The 17,504-nt window shown below is 43.3% G+C and overlaps 1 protein-coding gene across 7 annotated transcripts in view; it reads left to right on the top strand.

Annotated features, from left to right (window-relative positions):
- LOC308359174 (cytochrome P450 3A12-like) overlaps positions 1-17,504 on the top strand; it is a 73,023-nt gene that overhangs the window by 23,972 nt on the left and 31,547 nt on the right. For 4 of the 7 annotated variants that reach the window (XM_080829946.1, XM_080829940.1, XM_080829941.1 and 1 more), the window contains 3 exons: positions 837-930; positions 3,583-3,635; positions 6,981-7,080. In XM_080829946.1, coding sequence (XP_080686072.1) covers positions 837-930; positions 3,583-3,635; positions 6,981-7,080 — 247 coding nt within the window. Of the gene's footprint in view, positions 1-836; positions 931-3,582; positions 3,636-6,961; positions 7,081-17,504 lie in introns of those variants that run through there. The other 3 variants (XM_080829942.1, XM_080829943.1, XM_080829945.1) reach the window with 2 other exon arrangements.

The raw sequence follows: 17,504 nt of genomic DNA, 5'->3' as shown, positions 1-17,504 counted from the left end.
TTTGCATTCCCACCAACAGTGGAAGAGGGTTCCCCTTTCTCCACATCCTCTCCAACACACGTTGTTTCCTGTCTTGCTAATTTTGGCCATTCTAACTGGTGTAAGGTGGTATCTCAATGTGGTTTTGATTTGAATCTCCCTGATGGCTAGTGATGATGAAAGGACGAATACCCAACTTTTGTAGCAACATGGACAGGACTGGAAGAGATTATGCTTAGTGAAATAAGTCAAACAGAGAGAGTCAAGTATCATATGGTTTCACTTATTTGTGGAGCATAACAAATAATATAGAGGACAAGGGTGGATGGAGAGGAGAAGGGAGTTGAGGGAAATTTGAAGGGGAGGTGAACCATGAGAGACTATGGACTCTGAAAAACAACCTGAGGGCTTTGAAGGGGTGGGGGGTGGGAGGGTGGGGGAACCAGGTGGTGGGTATTGGGGAGGGCACAGATTGCATGGAGCACTGGGTGTGGTGAAAAAACAATGAATACTGTTACGCTGAAAATAAATAAAAAATTAAAAAAAAAAAGAAATTGGCATGAAACTTTCAGGAGCTCTCAAGGGTGGACACATTGCTCAAGTATTCATTCTAGGATTGAGACCATGTGGTATTTTGCTGCTCTTAGCTAATCATCCTTATTTTTTGTGCATCTCACTGTGGAGGTGGGGAAGGAGATGATGAGTGAATGTAATTTTTGCCGTTGGAATTGCTGTTATTATTTATTGCCTACATGTTACCTCCCTCCCTCACCTGTTCCAGTTCTGCATCAGTGACTGGCCAGACCCAGCACCTATTACATCATCCGTGTGACCTGGCTTTCTCTTTCACTTTATAGATATGGGACATCCACACATGGACTTTTTAAGAAGCTAGGAATTCCTGGACCAAAACCTTTGCCTTTTGTGGGAAATATTCTGGACTACAATGAGGTGCGTGTTGTTTGAGCTCCCTCTTTGCATCTTGTATTTGCAAATCCCAGCTTAATTCCACAGTGAATACTCTCCTCCTTGGGAGGAAGTGCTTAGGTTTCAGAATTTGGAGAAATGGTGTCTTAGGCCCTATCCAGCACATGACCAGGTCTACCCCAGGGCTCTGTTATCTGCTGCTTGGAGCCTCAGGGCTTCCCTCAGTAGGCTGCCCAGCTCTCTGACTGATTCAGCACAGGACTTGATATTCTAGCTTGTGAGCCTCATGAAGAGGTTGTTTCTGGCAGGTACAGATTCCCAGGAAGGCATTATTATATTTGGAATTAGGAGAAGAGCATCAAGGGGGTCCACACTAGTGGTCCATTAAGCTGCGTACCCTAGAGTCAGACTTAAGTTTATAGTACGATCTCTGGATAGCCTTTTCATTTTCCTGGGTAGCTCTGGAACTTCAGGTTATTGGGAATCCTAGGATTCATTTTTGGGGAATTTTCACATACTTGGATTCCCTCAAGAACTGCCAACCCCTGCAGTTATTTCCATGGCTCTAATTCTCCCTTTGTCACCCGTGATATCTCTTGGGATTTGTGAAGTTGAACCAGAGCTGTCTGCTTTATTTCTCTATCTTCAAAGGAGGCACCTTCTGGGTGAGTTGAGGGGGGGAGAGTATAACTGAGAGTAGATGGTGCTTGTCCATTGACTGCAGATTTTAACTTTTGAACAAGTTTCCATGTGGATTATTCTGCACACAATGGTAGAACCACTCATATAAAATCATTAGAAAAGAGACACTTTGGGCGCCTGGGTGGCTCAGTGGGTTAAAGCCTCTGCCTTCGGCTCAGGTCATGATCCCAGGGTCCTGGGATCGAGCCCCGCATCGGGCTCTCTGCTCAGCAGGGAGCCTGCTTCCTCCTCTCTCTCTGCCTGCCTCTCTGCCTACTTGTGATCTCTGTCTGTCAAATAAATAAATAAAATCTTAAAAAAAAAAAAAGAAAAAGAAAAGAGACACTTTGAGAAAATTATTAAGAAATTAATGTAACTCAATGGAATGTGCTATCTGACATACACACTGAATGTTGGTGGAGCCACTGTGGCTAATCTAGGTCTGAATGCCTCACCTGAGGGTGGGCCTCTGGCCAGAAGTTTAGGAGCTCATGTCCAAGGCCAACAGGTAGTCTCACGTGCAGGTTGCTGTCTGCTATAGAGTTCCTGTCCCACAGACCTGAGGCTTGTTTCTCAAATCCCACTCCTCCCCTCTGAGGCTCACAGTGTCCAAAACTGCCTAAGAACTCCTGGACTTTTCCTCTCCAAAACAGTAATTTCCTTTCCACTTTTCCCAGATCAACTACTTAGTAGATACACCGAAGACCCACATTTCTGAGACCTTCCTTTGTGTAGTTAAAACATCAAATATCACAACAAAACTTAGCAACAGGAAGTATTGTTTTTCTTTTCAGGGACAAAAGTGAAAACACATAGCAAGTGTCTTATTTTTTAATTAATCTTTTTAATTTTTTTTATTATGTTCAGTTAGTCAACATATAGTACATCATTAGTTTTTGATGTAGTGTTCAACAATTCCTTAGTTGCATATAATACCCAGTGCTCGTCATGACACGTGCCCTCCTCAGTACCCATCACCTGGTTACCCCATCCTCCCCCCCGCCTCCCTTCTGTAACCTTCAGTTTGTTTCCTCCAGGCCAGGGACTCTCATGGTTTGTCTCCTTCTCTGATTTCTTCACATTCAATTTTCCCTCCCTTCCCCTCCACCTCCACCCTATTCCTTAAGTTCCACATATGAGTGAAACCATGTGATAATCGTCTTTCTCTCCTTGACTTATTTCACTTAGCATAATCCCCTCCAGTTCCATCCATGCCAATGCAGATGGTAGGTATTCATCCTTTCTGATGGCTGAGTAATATTCCATTGTATATATGAACCACATCTTCTTCATCCATTAATCTGTTGATAGACATCTTGGCTCCTTCCACAGTTTCACTACTGTGGACACAAGCAAGTGTTTTAACATGCTCTATCCTTTGTGAAGTAGTGGGACTATCCCCTCTTCCCCCTGTTGAGGTAGATGACTGGAAGGTGAGTCCACCTTTCATTCATTCATTCATCACTCACTTTCTCACTCAACATACGTGTCTCAGACTTCTGTAAATCTGCTAGACTGAAAGAGATCTCTGGTGTCTTAATTTTCTAAATCCCTTGGAATTCTAGTAGGGCTCATGAGATCAGTGAACAGAGTGGTAACTGGGGATTTAGAGGATGCAGGCCCCTTTCCCTCAGTTCCAGTTTTCCCACATGGCCCTGGAGATGATAATTCAGAGGGTTCTGAGTTTTAGAGAAAACTCATGCACAAGCCAAACATGTCAGAAAGATAGGGGTTACACAGTCCTCACAGGCAGGGTACGATGTTCAGTATTTACAATACTTAGAGAGGATTTAAGAGGGACTTGAAATTCTCTGTTTCAATATCTCCTCGACTTTCTCTCCTTTCTGGTAAGATGCCTGTGAGCAAGAACTTCTCTCTAACTGCCGGTGAGATGTAGCAAGCCTTACATTTCATGAGATCTGAGTTATTTTTGTCCCCATTAGAGGTAGGGCTCAGAACATTTAGGTTAGTAATATGTTTTGTTTCTTCTTGCAGGGCTTTTGGAATGTGGACAAGAAATGTTTTAAGAAATATGGAAGATTCTGGGGGTGAGTATTCTGGAAACTTCCATTGGGTAGGCTTGTTATGATGAGGCTCCCAGCCACATAGACAGTCTCAGTTGAGAGCCTCTTGGGATGAAGCCTGCTGTAGCTGTAGTAAAGCTTCTGGAGTCTTTCCTTCCTGGGATCCCATGTATCACCAGAGTACAGATCTAAATGTGATTGGACCTGGAGAGCTGCAGGTCATCACTGATCTCCGGACATTGCTGCCCAGGGACTCCTAACATCGCTCTCTACTCTGTCTTGTGATTACCCTCTTCCCCATTTTCCCTCCTTATGTCCCCTTTAATCGCAAAAATGCATTATTTCAAACCTTTCTAATATGTGCCCATCAGTGCCTCTCAGTACCTCTTTCCCACATGATTCACTTTTCATTAAGAGCCAAAGGTCCCATACCTAAATTTTGTATTAAATATGTCCTTTTGAAAGGTGGCTGTGGGAGTGTCGGTGGACAGAATGAGAAGCCATTTCTTTTTTTTTTTTAAGATGTTATTTATTTATTTGACCGAGAGAGAGATCACAGGTAGGCAGAGCAGCAGATATAGAGATAGCAGAGATAGAGGGAGAAGTAGGCTCCCCGCCCGATGTGGAGCTCGATCCCAGGACCCTGAGATCATGACCTGAGCTGAAGGCAGAGGCTTAACCCACTGAGCCACCCAGGCGCCCCAATGGGAAGCCATTTCTGCTCAGTTTTCTCTTTCTCTGCAACTGTGGAGTTTGTTTGTTTTGTTTTGTTTTGTTTTGTTTTGTTTTGTTTTTAATGGGGCCAAGTCTTTTCTTTCAGTGCAGATATATATATGTTTCTCTTGATTCTACAGACTTGAAGAGATGTAGAATATTTCTAAACCAGTGTCCTTGGTGCACTGATGGACTTGTGATTATGTAGAGTGTTCTCTGCTGCTTGCAGTGGCTGCTACCTTTCAAAGCGGCTGGAGGTTTGGTGAAGGGAGAGGTACCCTGTGGTGCTGGGATGCTCACAGCCAGCATTGTACCTTCTCGCACCTCTTTATCTTCTCTCATCAAGTCCTCAGACACCGTAGGGTCCTGCTGAGTTGGTGTGGCCCATAAGCAACATGGTAGACTAGAAAGAATACAGATCGCTGGGTCACTGCTAGTTGCATTCCTCTGCCACTTCCCATAATCGATACTGGTCAGCTCTGGATGGAGTCAGTCTTACGTCATTGGCCCCAGTTCTGTCCTTAGTACGTGGTTCTTGTGCTTAGCGATAGAAAAGAACCACCTGGGAGATCTGGCTAAAAATGGATATTCTTGGGGCGCCTGAGTGGCTCAGTGGGTTAAAGCCTCTGCCTTCAGCTCAGGTCATGATCCCACGGTCCTGGGATCGAGCCCCGCATCGGGCTCTCTGCTGAGCAGGGAGCCTGCTTCCCCCTCTCTCTCTGCCTGCCTCTCTGCCTACTTGTGATGTCTGTCAAATAAATAAATAAAATCTTAAAACCCTTTTAAATAAATTAATTAATTAAATAAAAATAAAAATGGATATTCTTGGTTTCCATCCCTCAGCAACACCAAATCTAGAGGATGTGGGGTGGGACCCGAGAAGCTGAATTTAACTGGCAGTGGAAGCAATATTGGGGCTGGGTGAGACCATGAAGGTAAAGGGTTACACCAAACCACTGTCCCTTGTCCATCCAGGTGTTTTTGAACAAACAGGATGGGATGAGGGGAATCATTCAAGAAATATGACCAGGCTGATGGGAGAGTGAACTTAAGTGCCACTTCAGTAATTTCTATCACTGCTTCAATACTAAATATACTCGACTCCCACTACAGCCTTCTGCGTTTTACTTTTTAGACGTGGGTAACACTTCGTACAGTGGTTCTCAGCCATTTTTAGATGTGATCACAAAACCATTTGAAATTCCTCTGTGACATCAAAGAAAGAGTAGGGGACTTGTGGAAAATCTTCCATTTTGTTCTGGCAAATGATTTATAATGGAAACTAAAATGCCAGAGGGCGGTGTAATTAAGATTAAAGAATTAAGATTAAAATAAACCTCAAGGGGCCAGTTGCCCCTTGCCTTTTACAGACAGTTAGGAGGTCAGGCTGAGTGGGGATGGATCACATACAGAGTCAGCTTTGTGTGTGAGACATGTGCCCAAAGGAGGTATGCCCTGCTGCTCCGGGATGTCACCTACTTGGAGCCAAAGGAACTCACACTTGGGACCCACATACAAGAATAAACACAAGTAATAAAAAGCAAATACTTTGAAAATGAATTATGCATGTTTCTCTTTATTTCTTCATTTTCTTTGTCCTTTTCAAATTTTTCTGACTTTGATCTTACCAAGGACATCTCTTTAATGGTTAAAAAAATATTTTCTTTAATATGTTATAAACTGGGGCACCTGGGTGGGTCAGTCATTAGGCATCTGCTTTGGCTCAGATCATGATCCCAGAGTCCTAGGTTCAAGCCCCGCATTGGGCTCCCTGCTCCATGCCAAGCCCATTTTGCCCTCTCCCCCTCGCCCTGCTTGTGTTCCCTCTCTTGCTGTGTCTCTCTCTGTCAAATAAATTAATTAAATCTTTAAAAAGAAAAGTTATAAACTAGGAAGGAAATTTTAGAAAATAGGGCAAAGAAATCATTCATAATCCTACCATCACTTTTTGAGCATTCTAAGATTTTGTCATTTGCAGATATATCTTTACATGTGTGTGATCAGTGTATCTACAATTTTCATCCAATATTCTAACATATGTCTTCCATGTGTTTGATATTTCTTTAAAATTATAATTTTTCTTTTCCGGTGGGTAGACTCCCTTGTTATTTTTTTCTTCCTAGATAATTCACTTGCCTTCAGTTACTTACTAATCCAACTTTCTTTTTGATAATATAGATAAATTATTTGAAGTGTTTGAAATACTTCTAAGATATTTGAAATATTCTAAACATGCAAAAAATTATGGAGAATGGCCCAGGAAATATCCATGTACACATCACCTAGAGTTAACAAATATTTTAATGTTATTTCTTTTTTTTTAAGATTTTATTTATTTATTTGAGATAGAATGAGAGCAAGTGAGAGAGAGAGGGAGCACAAGCAGGGGGGGCAGCAGAGGTAGAGGGAGAAGCAGAATCGCCGCTGAACAGGGAGCCTGACTCGGGGCTCCATCCCAGAACCCTGGGATCATGACCTGAGCCAAAGACAGACGCTTAACCAACTGAGCCACCCAGGCGCCCCTCTAATGTTATTTCTAATCAGATGTCAGAGTTTGGATTATGTAATGTCAAGATAAGGCCTGGACTTCCAGGCATGGCTACAGCTACAGAAACCGCTATGTTAAGTGTCATCAGCTCTGTTTTCCCGACACAGGTTTTATGATGGACGACAGCCTGTGTTGGCTATCACGGATCTGGACATGATCAAAACAATACTAGTGAAAGAATGTTATTCTGCCTTCACAAACCGGCGGGTAGGCATCAGTTTAGTTTTAATTCGCTGATTGATTGATTAATTTATAAAGCTCTTATTTGGAAATAATTATAGATTCATAGGAAGTTGTCTCAGGAGATCCCATGTCCCGTGGCCTTCAGATTATGTCCCCTTAGGTAATAAAACTAAAAAAAAACAAAACAAAACTAATGATGTGTTTTATGTTGGCTAATTGAACTTAATAAAAAAAATTAATGTCAAAAAAAAACACAAAACTATAATTTGTATGGAAATGGAAATTGACATTGGTTCTAGCCACAGAGTTAGATTAAGATTTCAAGTTTTATGTGCACTCATTTGTGTGTGTGTGTGTGTGTGTGTGTGTGCGTGCCTTTCTGAATATTTATCTTACATGTAGATTTGTGTATCCACCACCCCAGTCACGTTAGAGAGGTTTTCCATCTCCAAAAATCTCCCTCTTACTATTCTTTTATAGGCACGGTGTGTAGCTTGTCTCTTCATTGTCTCAAGGTCTTCTGCAAAGCAAACTTTTTTTTTTTTTTTAATTAGGCCAGTTTATCCTTTTTTCCTTTTATGGGTTGTGAGTTTGGCATCAAGTTTGAAAACTCTTTACCTAGCCCTAGGTCCCCAGACTTTCTCCAAGTATTTAGTTTCATGTTTTATATTTAATATATTATCTTATGTATTCTATGTTTTACATTTATAATGTAAATCTTATATAGTGTTATGTTTTACATGGAAGTCCGTGATATATTTTGTGTTATAATTTTTTTAAGTTGTATTTGTATTTAAATATTCAATGAAGTATTCAGTTAATTAACAGATTGTTATTAATGGAGTGCTTTATTAGTTTGAGAGGTAGAATTTAGTGATTCATGAGTGGCATGTAACATGCAGTGCTCATTACATCAGGTGCCCCCCTTAATGCTCATCACCCACTTACCCCATCCCCCTCCCCCACCTCACCTCCAGCAACCCTCAGTTTGTTTCCTATAGTTAAGAGTCCTGTTATATGTGAGGTGTGAAGTTTAGGTCAACGATCTTTGTTTTTGGCCAATGGATGTCTAATTGCTCCAGCACCATTTGTGAGAAGACTATACTTCCTCCACTGAATTGCTTTTGTACCAGGATCAAAATTGAGTTGGGCCTATGGGCGTGTATCTGTTTCTCATTCTGTGTTCTATTCATTGATCTCTGTATCTCTCCCTCCGCCAATACCAAGCTCTCTTGATTACTGCAGCCATATAGTAAGTCTCAGCATTGTGAACAGTGATCCTCCCTTTTTTTTTCTGTTTGAATTGTGTTAATTATTTTAGCTCCTTTGCCTTTCCATACAAATTTAGAATCAGCTTATCTTTGTTTACAAACAATTTGCCGAGATTTTGATAAGAATTGATTTAAACCCATAGATCAGTTTGGGGGAAATCTATGTCTTTACTAAGTTCTATCTTTCTAGGCATGAACACCATATGCTCATTCATTTATTTAGGTTTTCTTTGATTCTTTTCACCAACATTTAGTTCTTCATGTAGAGACCTCACACGTATTTTGTTTAAATGAGCACCTAAAGTATTTCAACGTCTTTGGGTTGTAGGGGCTTACTTGAGCAGAGGGACCCATGTTGTTGCAGTGAACTTAGATTGACCCTGCCCCTCCCAAAGGAACTTCCTTGCAAAGCCTAGATACAAGGGCGGGTCAGGCCAGGTGAAGACATCCAATCAGAGGGGCATGCGTATATCCACTAGGGTAAATTGAAATTCAATTGGCTGCCCGTGTGTAACCTAGCAGTTTTTTTTTTTATGTGTGGCAGATCTAGCATGACTGTGCAGTTTTCTCTGTGTATTGCAATCTCATTGGCTACCTGTGTATAGCCCAGCTAAAAGTGCCTCTATAAAAGCTGGCTTGTGAGGCTAGTAGTGGCAGTCTCGCCGGAGCAGTTAAGAGCTGTCAGCAGGAAGAATCGTCGGAGAGCGGCCACGTCCAGAGCAGCCTCATCCAGAGCGGCGTCCTCAGGGGAGTGGCCTTGCCAGAGCAGCCTCCCTCTGGGGAATAAGAGCTGTCCCCTGCAGGAGTAGGAGCTGTGAGCCTCGTCGGGAGCAGTCTCACTGGAGAAGCAAGAGCTGTGAGAGCTGTCAGCTGTAGGAGTCATCGAGAGCAGTAAGAGCTGTCCGTAAGAGCTGTAAGAGTCGATGGGAGTGGCCTTGCCAGAGCAGCCTCCCTCTCGGGGGAGTGGCCTTGCCAGAGCAGCCTCCCTCCGGGGAGTGGCCTCGTCTGGGAAGCAGCCTCGTCTGGAGCAGTCTCCTCCAGAGCGGCCTCGCAGGGAGCAGCGTCATGGGGAGCAGAGTCTGCATCATCGGGGCTGTCGTCCTCATAGTCATCATTGCCTCTTCATCGTCGGGAGCAGCCTTGTCCAGGGAGCGGCCTCGTCCGGAGTGGCCTCGTCTGGAGAGCGGCCTCGTCCAGAGTGGCCTCGTCTGGGGAGCGGCCTCATCGGGGAAGCGGTCTCGTCAGGGAGCAGCCTCGTCCAGAGCGGCTTTGTCCGGAGCGGCCCTGTCGAGGTCATCGTCGGTCATCGTCGTCATCTCTTCGTAAGAGACACCCCTTACCAGTCGGTTCGATTTTCGATGCTTGGCGCGAAATAAAGCCTTGCTTGACTTTCGCTTTGCATCAGTCTCGTTCCTTTGATCACGGACCCTAACAGGGTGATTATAATTGTTCCTGTTTTTTTAATGTGTTTTGACATATTTGTTAGGGTCCGTAATCAAAGGAACAAGACTGATACAAAGCGAAGGTCAAGCAAAGCTTTATTTTGCACCAAGCATCGAGAATCAAACCGACCGGTCGGGGCCATCTCTTACAAAGAGGCGACCTCTCCCAGCCTCACAGACTAACTTTTATAGAGGTGGTTGAGCCTGGCTACACACAGGTGGCCAATGAAATTACAATACACAGAGAAAACTGCACAGTGATGCTAGGTCACACACGGGCGGCCAATTGAATTACAATTTACCCTAGTAGATACTTGAACTAGCCTATCACCTTGGTCAGAACTGGAAAAGGCAGGGCCCACTCTCCTTGGTAGCTAGGGAGACAGTATGCTGCCCCACTGATTGGATGTCTCCACCTGGCCTGACCCGCCCTTGTATCTGGGCTTTGCAAGTAAGTTCCTCTGGGAGGGGCAGGGTCAATCTAAGTTTACTGCATAAACAACAAAATGGCTCCCTCTGCCTCCCTTACAATATTCATTGTTGTTATATAGAAATGTGGTTGATTTTTTTTCCTTTTTTTTATTAACATATAATGTATTATTTGTTTCAGGGGTACAAGTCTGTGAATCATGTCTTACACAATTCACAGTGCTCACCATAGTGATGAAGTTCTAGAACCTAGGTCAGGTTCGGTGGAGTGAGGTTCGGAGCCGACGGCTAAGAAAGAATTCTTAAGACGTCTCTGGTGCAAAAAGGTGGTTTATTAAAGCACGGGGACAGGACCCGTGGGCAGGCAGAGATGCAGCTGCCCCGGGGATGTGAGGAGTGGTTGGTTATATACACAGGAGTTAGGTAGGTGAGGACAAAGGGGGTGTTCAGAAGGGCTCTCAGGGTAAAGAAGACTGTCAGGATATTGAAGTCCTTGTTACTATCCAGTCAAGGCCGCTTTCCCTCTAATGAGGCACTGACATAAAGACAATTGGGAGTCTCCTGGTGGAATGTTGCATTCCTGCTATCAAGCGTCCTTGTTAGTGAGATTTAGGTTTAGAAGCAATTTAACTTTATTTACTTATCCTTCTATCTCAGCCTCCTTCAGTTTTTATGGAGGGGAGGGTGATGTTAGGGCTTGAGGAACTGAGTTATGTGCTTCTGGAAATTGGGCTATTGATAAGGTAACTTCTTTGTTGTAAATCTCAAGGACATTTGTAAACCAAGGGAGACTCCTGCCTTGCAGGATTGTGATCTCTGCAAGTTAACTATTTGTTTCTCATTTATGGCAGTCAGGGGTGCCTGAGGAATGTCACCTATAGTACCGAGGGGAGGGGAGCGGGTGGAGAGGGGGTGCAAGGTGCCAGCTTTTGCTTTGTCCTCAGCCAGCCTCCTGCTCCCTCATCATTCCCCCCTGAACAATTTTGACCCTTAAATCTTTAAGGTGGTTGAAGGTGGAAGGTCTCATCTTCTGTAACTTCTTCCTGCTGAATAGGGGCGTAGAGCTGTCCCTACCTACTCGGGTCAATATTGATCTGTGGAGGAACGTATAAGGGAGTTACGAAAGGTGGAGGCAGCTGAATCCAGCGCTGACAGTGAAGAGGTGTCTTTATGCGTGGTAAGGATCATCTGTCGTGGTGAAGTCATTGCAGCAATGGAGTCTCGGCACCAAGTAGAGAAACATTGAACAAAGCAACACATTAAGATTAATAAGGCGATAAGGATGAGAAGCCCAAAAAGGAGATTTTTAATTGTTGGCCATAGTCCTCCTTCAAACCAGGAACTTAACCAATCACTGAAAGAGAGAGAAGGATCTTGTAGAGCCTTATGCCATCCTCAGTATAGCGATAAGGAGGGTTTTATAACTTAGGCCCATATTTGACTGGGGAGTTATGGCTTGACAGTAATCCCCTTTCCTTCCAAATAGCTCCATGGGCATGTAGTACCAGGAAGGCATATTTGGAGTCAGTGTTAATGTTTATTTTTAAGGCTTTGGCAATTGCAAAGTGCTAGTGAGCCCTGTGGCATACCTAGCTTTTCTTATTCTTTCTATGAAAAGTATTGTCATCAGTAAACCAACTGTCATTTGTTTTTTATAACAGGGGCATCTTAAATCTTGCCAAAGAGAGTAAGCAAGATCAATAACCACTGAACAGTTTCTGCTCTATAGAGAAAGAAGTACAGTGGTCAGGTTCAGGCATATGGGCAACTAGGTTTAAAGTTTGACAAGTTTTAAGTATTATTTTGGGCATATCTGTTAGTGTAGCCCAGTATTTAATAAGTTGACCTCCATTATCCATTGGCTTCTAAGACATATCTGGACCTGATGTGAAGTCATTACAGTCAGGGACTCTCCTTTTTATGAGGAGGGCTGTTCTATGCTTAGCTAAAGCATTTGTTTGCAATTGCACCTCAACAGAGGTGGCTTCTAGGATAAATATGACTAAGGGCTGAAACCATTAAGAAGCCCTTTGAGTAGGCCAGCCTTAACAATATCCTGAATACAGAGGATCACTGGCAAGTGGGAGAAAACTTGTCAAGAGATAAGGGGAGTCCCCCATGCATAATCCAATTTAATCATAGAGAAAGTGGGTTCATCCATTGTCTCCATAAGTCCATAGTTAATCCTATGGAGTGCGGTATGCTGGCTTTTAGGCAATTTCATTATTCCAGCCACACACAAGGTGATAGTTAAGTTATACAATTGTTAGGGAATCAATCCCATTATCTAGTTGTTTAATCATGTGCCATGGGGTCTTGTTATTATCCCCACAGAATAAAAAAACAAGAAGATCATCTAAATGAGCTATTGTGCAACTTTTCTGAAGTTTACCTCAAATTGTCTAGCTTAGGTAAACAAACATTTAAAAACAATCAACTTTAGGATTTAACACCCATAAAGGTGGGTTATTAAAACATAATTTTTCTCTCTAAAATAACCCTCATCTCCAGGGATAGCCAAATCAGGACTAAGTCATTTGAAAAACAAGTCCAGTTTTAACAAACTTGGCCTAATTATTTACATAAGCTCAGCAAGAACAGTGAGTGTGATCATAAAGATCTTTTAGAATCTGCTTTGCTGGAACTCTTATAAGGAATCTCTAGGTTGAACTTTTCGTAGACTCTCCAGGCCAGAAGCCAAGCCACATACTTGTCATCAGACATGCCTGTAATACCTGTTGATTTAGGCGAATGCCTCTTCCTGAGGTTCTGCACCTACCAAGGAGTGACATTCTTTACTCACCTGGTGAGGCTGCTGGGAACTCTGTAAGCAAGGTATCAGGCCAACAGTTCCAAGGGGCTTTACGGCTCCAGGTTTCACAAAGTCAACCTTAGTTCCTTTAAGCTCTCTGGTCATATCTGAGTCTTTTCAAATATGACATTCCAGTCAAAGCCTTGGTAAAATAACCAGTGTTTCCAATTGTGTCCTGTTATAAGGAGAACAGATTCTTACTGAACTTATGCAAATGACTGATTGCCATGGAAGAAAGAATATTTACTGAGACCTTTTGGTTTCAGAGGGTTCAGATAGAGAGAAAAGTTGAATGCCTTGATTCCTTTACAAATGAGTACATTTACATCTCTGTAAGTTACAGATAACTTAAGAAAAAGTTTCCTTAGTCTGGAAAAGCAAACATTAGAGAACCAGCAATGTCTAAAATAAGACAAAACATTAAGAGACACAACACTATAATCTTTTAGTTCATTTAGTCCTGTTATGCCCCAATAATGGGTCCGTGATTAAAGGAGCGAGACTGATATAAAGCGAAGGTCAAGCAAAGCTTTATTTCACGCCAAGCATCAAGAATCTAACCGGGGCCGCACCTCTTACAAGAGAGGGCGACCCTTCTGTTTCACAGTCTAGCTTTTAAGGGCAAAGGCCATGCGGTCGGGCCTGGCTACGCACAGGTGACCAATGAGATTGTAACACACAGGAAACTCCACTGTGATGCTAGGTGACCAATTGAATTATAATTTACCCTAGTAGACATTTGAATCAGCCTATTACACCTTGATTAGGATTGGCGCCAGAAGGGTTCCCAAATGTAACCCAAGGTTTATCATTGGTTTAGCAGTACTTCATGAGTAACTTAGCATACCAAGGAAAAGCCTGAGTTAAAGAGATTTACAACTTAAATCTTGTCAACAATTGCTAAAACCTTAGAAGGTTTTAAAACACATGCCTAAATATAATTAGGGATGTTAAACACCTGATAAAACAAAACATAGAAACTGGGTTTTCTGGACAGGCAAAGAGAAAACCATTTACATTTTCTTAACAGCAGATCAATTAATCTAAGAAAACTTTGTCCTTTTGAACAGAGAGAATTTCAGTCTTACACCAATGTACCTTTAAAACCCATTCATTTCAATCTTAGTCCGTCCTGACCATAGTTAAAATTCCTTTTCTGAAGACTTCCCTTCACAAACCTTTTACAACTTTCCTTTTCATTCAGGTTTTGTCCCAAGTCATTTCCTTCCAAACAACCATCTCATTTAGGACAAAATTACCCTTCTTTTTTTTTTTTTTTTAACCTTCAAAAAAATGCATTTCCATTCCTTAAATCTTTCTTACATACTCTCTACTTTTCCACAGAGTCGTTTTCTTTATCAGTCTTACAGTCAGCAGAATTTTGTACTTTTAGAAATATCTTAACCTCTACTGAAGACTAAGTATTAACCAATTGTGAACTGTTACAACAGAATTCTTCAGATGGCAAATTTATCAATCAGTTAAGCACAAAACATGTTTACCAACAGATTTAAATATTCTTAGTTTCTTTGCAGTAAGAAGTCAAAAGCACAAACCTATGTTCAGTAATCAATGACTTAGCATTTTATCCTGAGTGGTTAAGAACTAGATGTCCATAATTTAATTCCATTTGTCATCCAACCAAAACTTTAAAACTTTCAGGTTACCAAAGACTTTGAAAGCTATCTCAGCAATTACCCATTGAAACTTTGAGACAAACAATTAACCATCAGTTTAGTCATTTCTTTGCTAACAAATTTAAACAAATAACACAAGCTCATTTGATCTTCAGTAAACTTCGAAGTTTCACATTTACTGCTGATAACTTAAAAGACATCTATCTTAATTAAACCAACAAACTTAACTTAGTTCCAATACTGATTTACGTTCCATCTGGGCCCACTCCACTTTGAATGTTTACCTGAGACACGAGTGGGGAGATCTGGAGTGGGGGGTGTTAGGTCCAGGGGATGATCTTCTTGCTCCTTGACAGTGAGGAGAGAAGGAGCCGTGGTGCATGATCTAGAGGCTAGTCATGCAGTCTGCACGCACATTGGTGCAGAAACAGGAGAGAGGCAGAGAAAGGATTCCCGGTTTTAGAGCTCATCAGCCCCAACAGAGGAGCAGACACCATGTTTTCCCACCAGCAGGGGGGAGGGGTTAAGCAGTCCAAGTCAGGCCAGAGAAAACAGGGAATTTCCCCGAAACAAAGGGAGTTTCGGCAGCTGCTTGGGAATATTCCTTAAGGTCTCTGTCTTGAGTTAAGACTAACCCCAGTTGGCTCCAGTTATAGCCATTAACACGGGAAATGAGTGAGGGAGAAGCCCCCACATCTATTAGGAGAAACAGAGAGAGAGAAAGTCAGAGTCCCCTTTGCTAGGGATGACCCAGCAACCTGGGTTTACTAGAAGGAGGCTTATTAACAGAATTATCATCCAATATGTCAGGAGAAGTTTACTAGCTGACTCATTTGGGCAAGCACATTCAGCAAAAGCCCCTTAGTTAGGGGTCCTGGTGCAGAGCAATGAAGGCCTAGGTATGAGCAATGAAGGTGTCCTAGGTCCATTTGCCCTGTTCCCATTGAGGCCATGCAGTGTTACAGGAGCTCAGTCCTTTTCTAAGTTTTGCAATCCAAATTATTTCCAGTGGGTTAAAAGGCACCCCAAGGGAGAGTCCTTGGGCACAGAAGAGGAGGATCCCAGAAAAGTAAAGAAGGTCCATTACCAAATCCCCCCTGACTCCTGGGTGGCGTCCCACACAGAGTATGTCAGAGGTTCCCGTGTGTCAAAAGCGACCAGAGGCGTCCCTCAAGATATCGCTATTGATCACCATCCTGCCTTCCCCGGGAAGGCATTCCTGCCGTTAAAGGCCCTGGAGGGTTGCCGGCGTCCCTCCTCTTCCCCATCGCATCCTAGGCTACAGATGGGTGCCTGGTGAATGAACCAAAATACTGTGCCATGCCATGCCATTGTCTGTACTGAAAACTGCATACTGTTTTGCCATTTTAACCCATGGAATTACTAGAGAAGTTTGGCAAAGGGGAAATTACCCAATTCCGTAGCTTTAAGTAGTTAGCAGAAGACACTGACAAGAAACAGTAAAGACTGAAATCCATCATGGTCTATGCGACATTCCAACACATGTGGTCCTTGCAGCCAACTTCCCAAGGAAACGGTCCCCGGTTGCATTTTAATTCAATCGGGTACTGGTTTCGGCCGGCTCCCAGTGGAGGTCCCGCGGCCAGAAGTGGCTAGACCAGGGATGTGGAGGGGATCACATTAGATCAATCAGGAGGAAACCTCACACGGGAGTCTTAAGATTGGCAGCCGTCCTGGTGACTTAGGTGGCTGTCCCGTGCCCAAGAGAGACAACTTTATATAAGAACAGGAATAAAGAGAGGGCATTAAGTTTCTGGATCTTATTACCATTCCGGCCAAGGTACTAACTTACAGCCAAAAGGCAGACGCTTTCCTCCCCGTAGAGCAGCCACGGGCTAGAGGATTACAGCCTGAGCAATTGACATGCAAGTGTTCCAATAAGACCATACTCCTTGAAAAGCCCCTGAAATGAGAGTAAAGGGAGAAAAGAGAAAGTACTCACCAATTTTGCACCGAAGCTCAGAGTCCAAATGTAAAGACTCACAGTCCCTTCGTGGTCGCCAATATGATGAAGTTCTAGAACCTAGGTCAGGTTCAGTGGAGTGAGGTTCGGAGCCGACGGCTAAGAAAGAATTCTTAAGACGTCTCTGGTGCAAAAAGGTGGTTTATTAAAGCACGGGGACAGGACCCGTGGGCAGACGGAGATGCAGCTGCCCCGGGGATGTGAGGAGTGGCTGGTTATATACACAGGAGTTAGGTAGGTGAGGACAAAGGGGGTGTTCAGAAGGGCTATCAGGGTAAAGAAGACTGTCAGGATATTGAAGTCCTTGTTACTATCCAGTCAAGGCCGCTTTCCCTCTAATGAGGCACTGACATAAAGACAATTGGGAGTCTCCTGGTGGAATGTTGCATTCCTGCTATCAAGCGTCCTTGTTAGTGAGATTTAGGTTTAGAAGCAATTTAACTTTATTTACTTATCCTTCTATCTCAGCCTCCTTCAGTTTTTATGGAGGGGAGGGTGATGTTAGGGCTTGAGGAACTGAGTTATGTGCTTCTGGAAATTGGGCTATTGATAAGGTAACTTCTTTGTTGTAAATCTCAAGGACATTTGTAAACCAAGGGAGACTCCTGCCTTGCAGGATTGTGATCTCTGCAAGTTAACTATTTGTTTCTCATTTATGGCAGTCAGGGGTGCCTGAGGAATGTCACCTATAGTACCGAGGGGAGGGGAGCGGGTGGAGAGGGGGTGCAAGGTGCCAGCTTTTGCTTTGTCCTCAGCCAGCCTCCTGCTCCCTCATCAATAGCACATACCCTCCCCAGTGCCCATCCCCAGACACCCCATCCCTCCCACCCCCACACACCCCCCCCCCAGCAACCGTGAGTTTGTTTCCAGAGA

This window comes from Martes martes, assembly GCF_963455335.1.
Source record: "Martes martes genome assembly, chromosome: 18".
In the NCBI taxonomy this organism is placed as follows: domain Eukaryota; kingdom Metazoa; phylum Chordata; class Mammalia; order Carnivora; family Mustelidae; genus Martes; species Martes martes.
The sequence above is the reverse complement of the archived record's forward strand: the minus strand, read 5'-3'. Positions and strand labels throughout refer to the sequence as shown.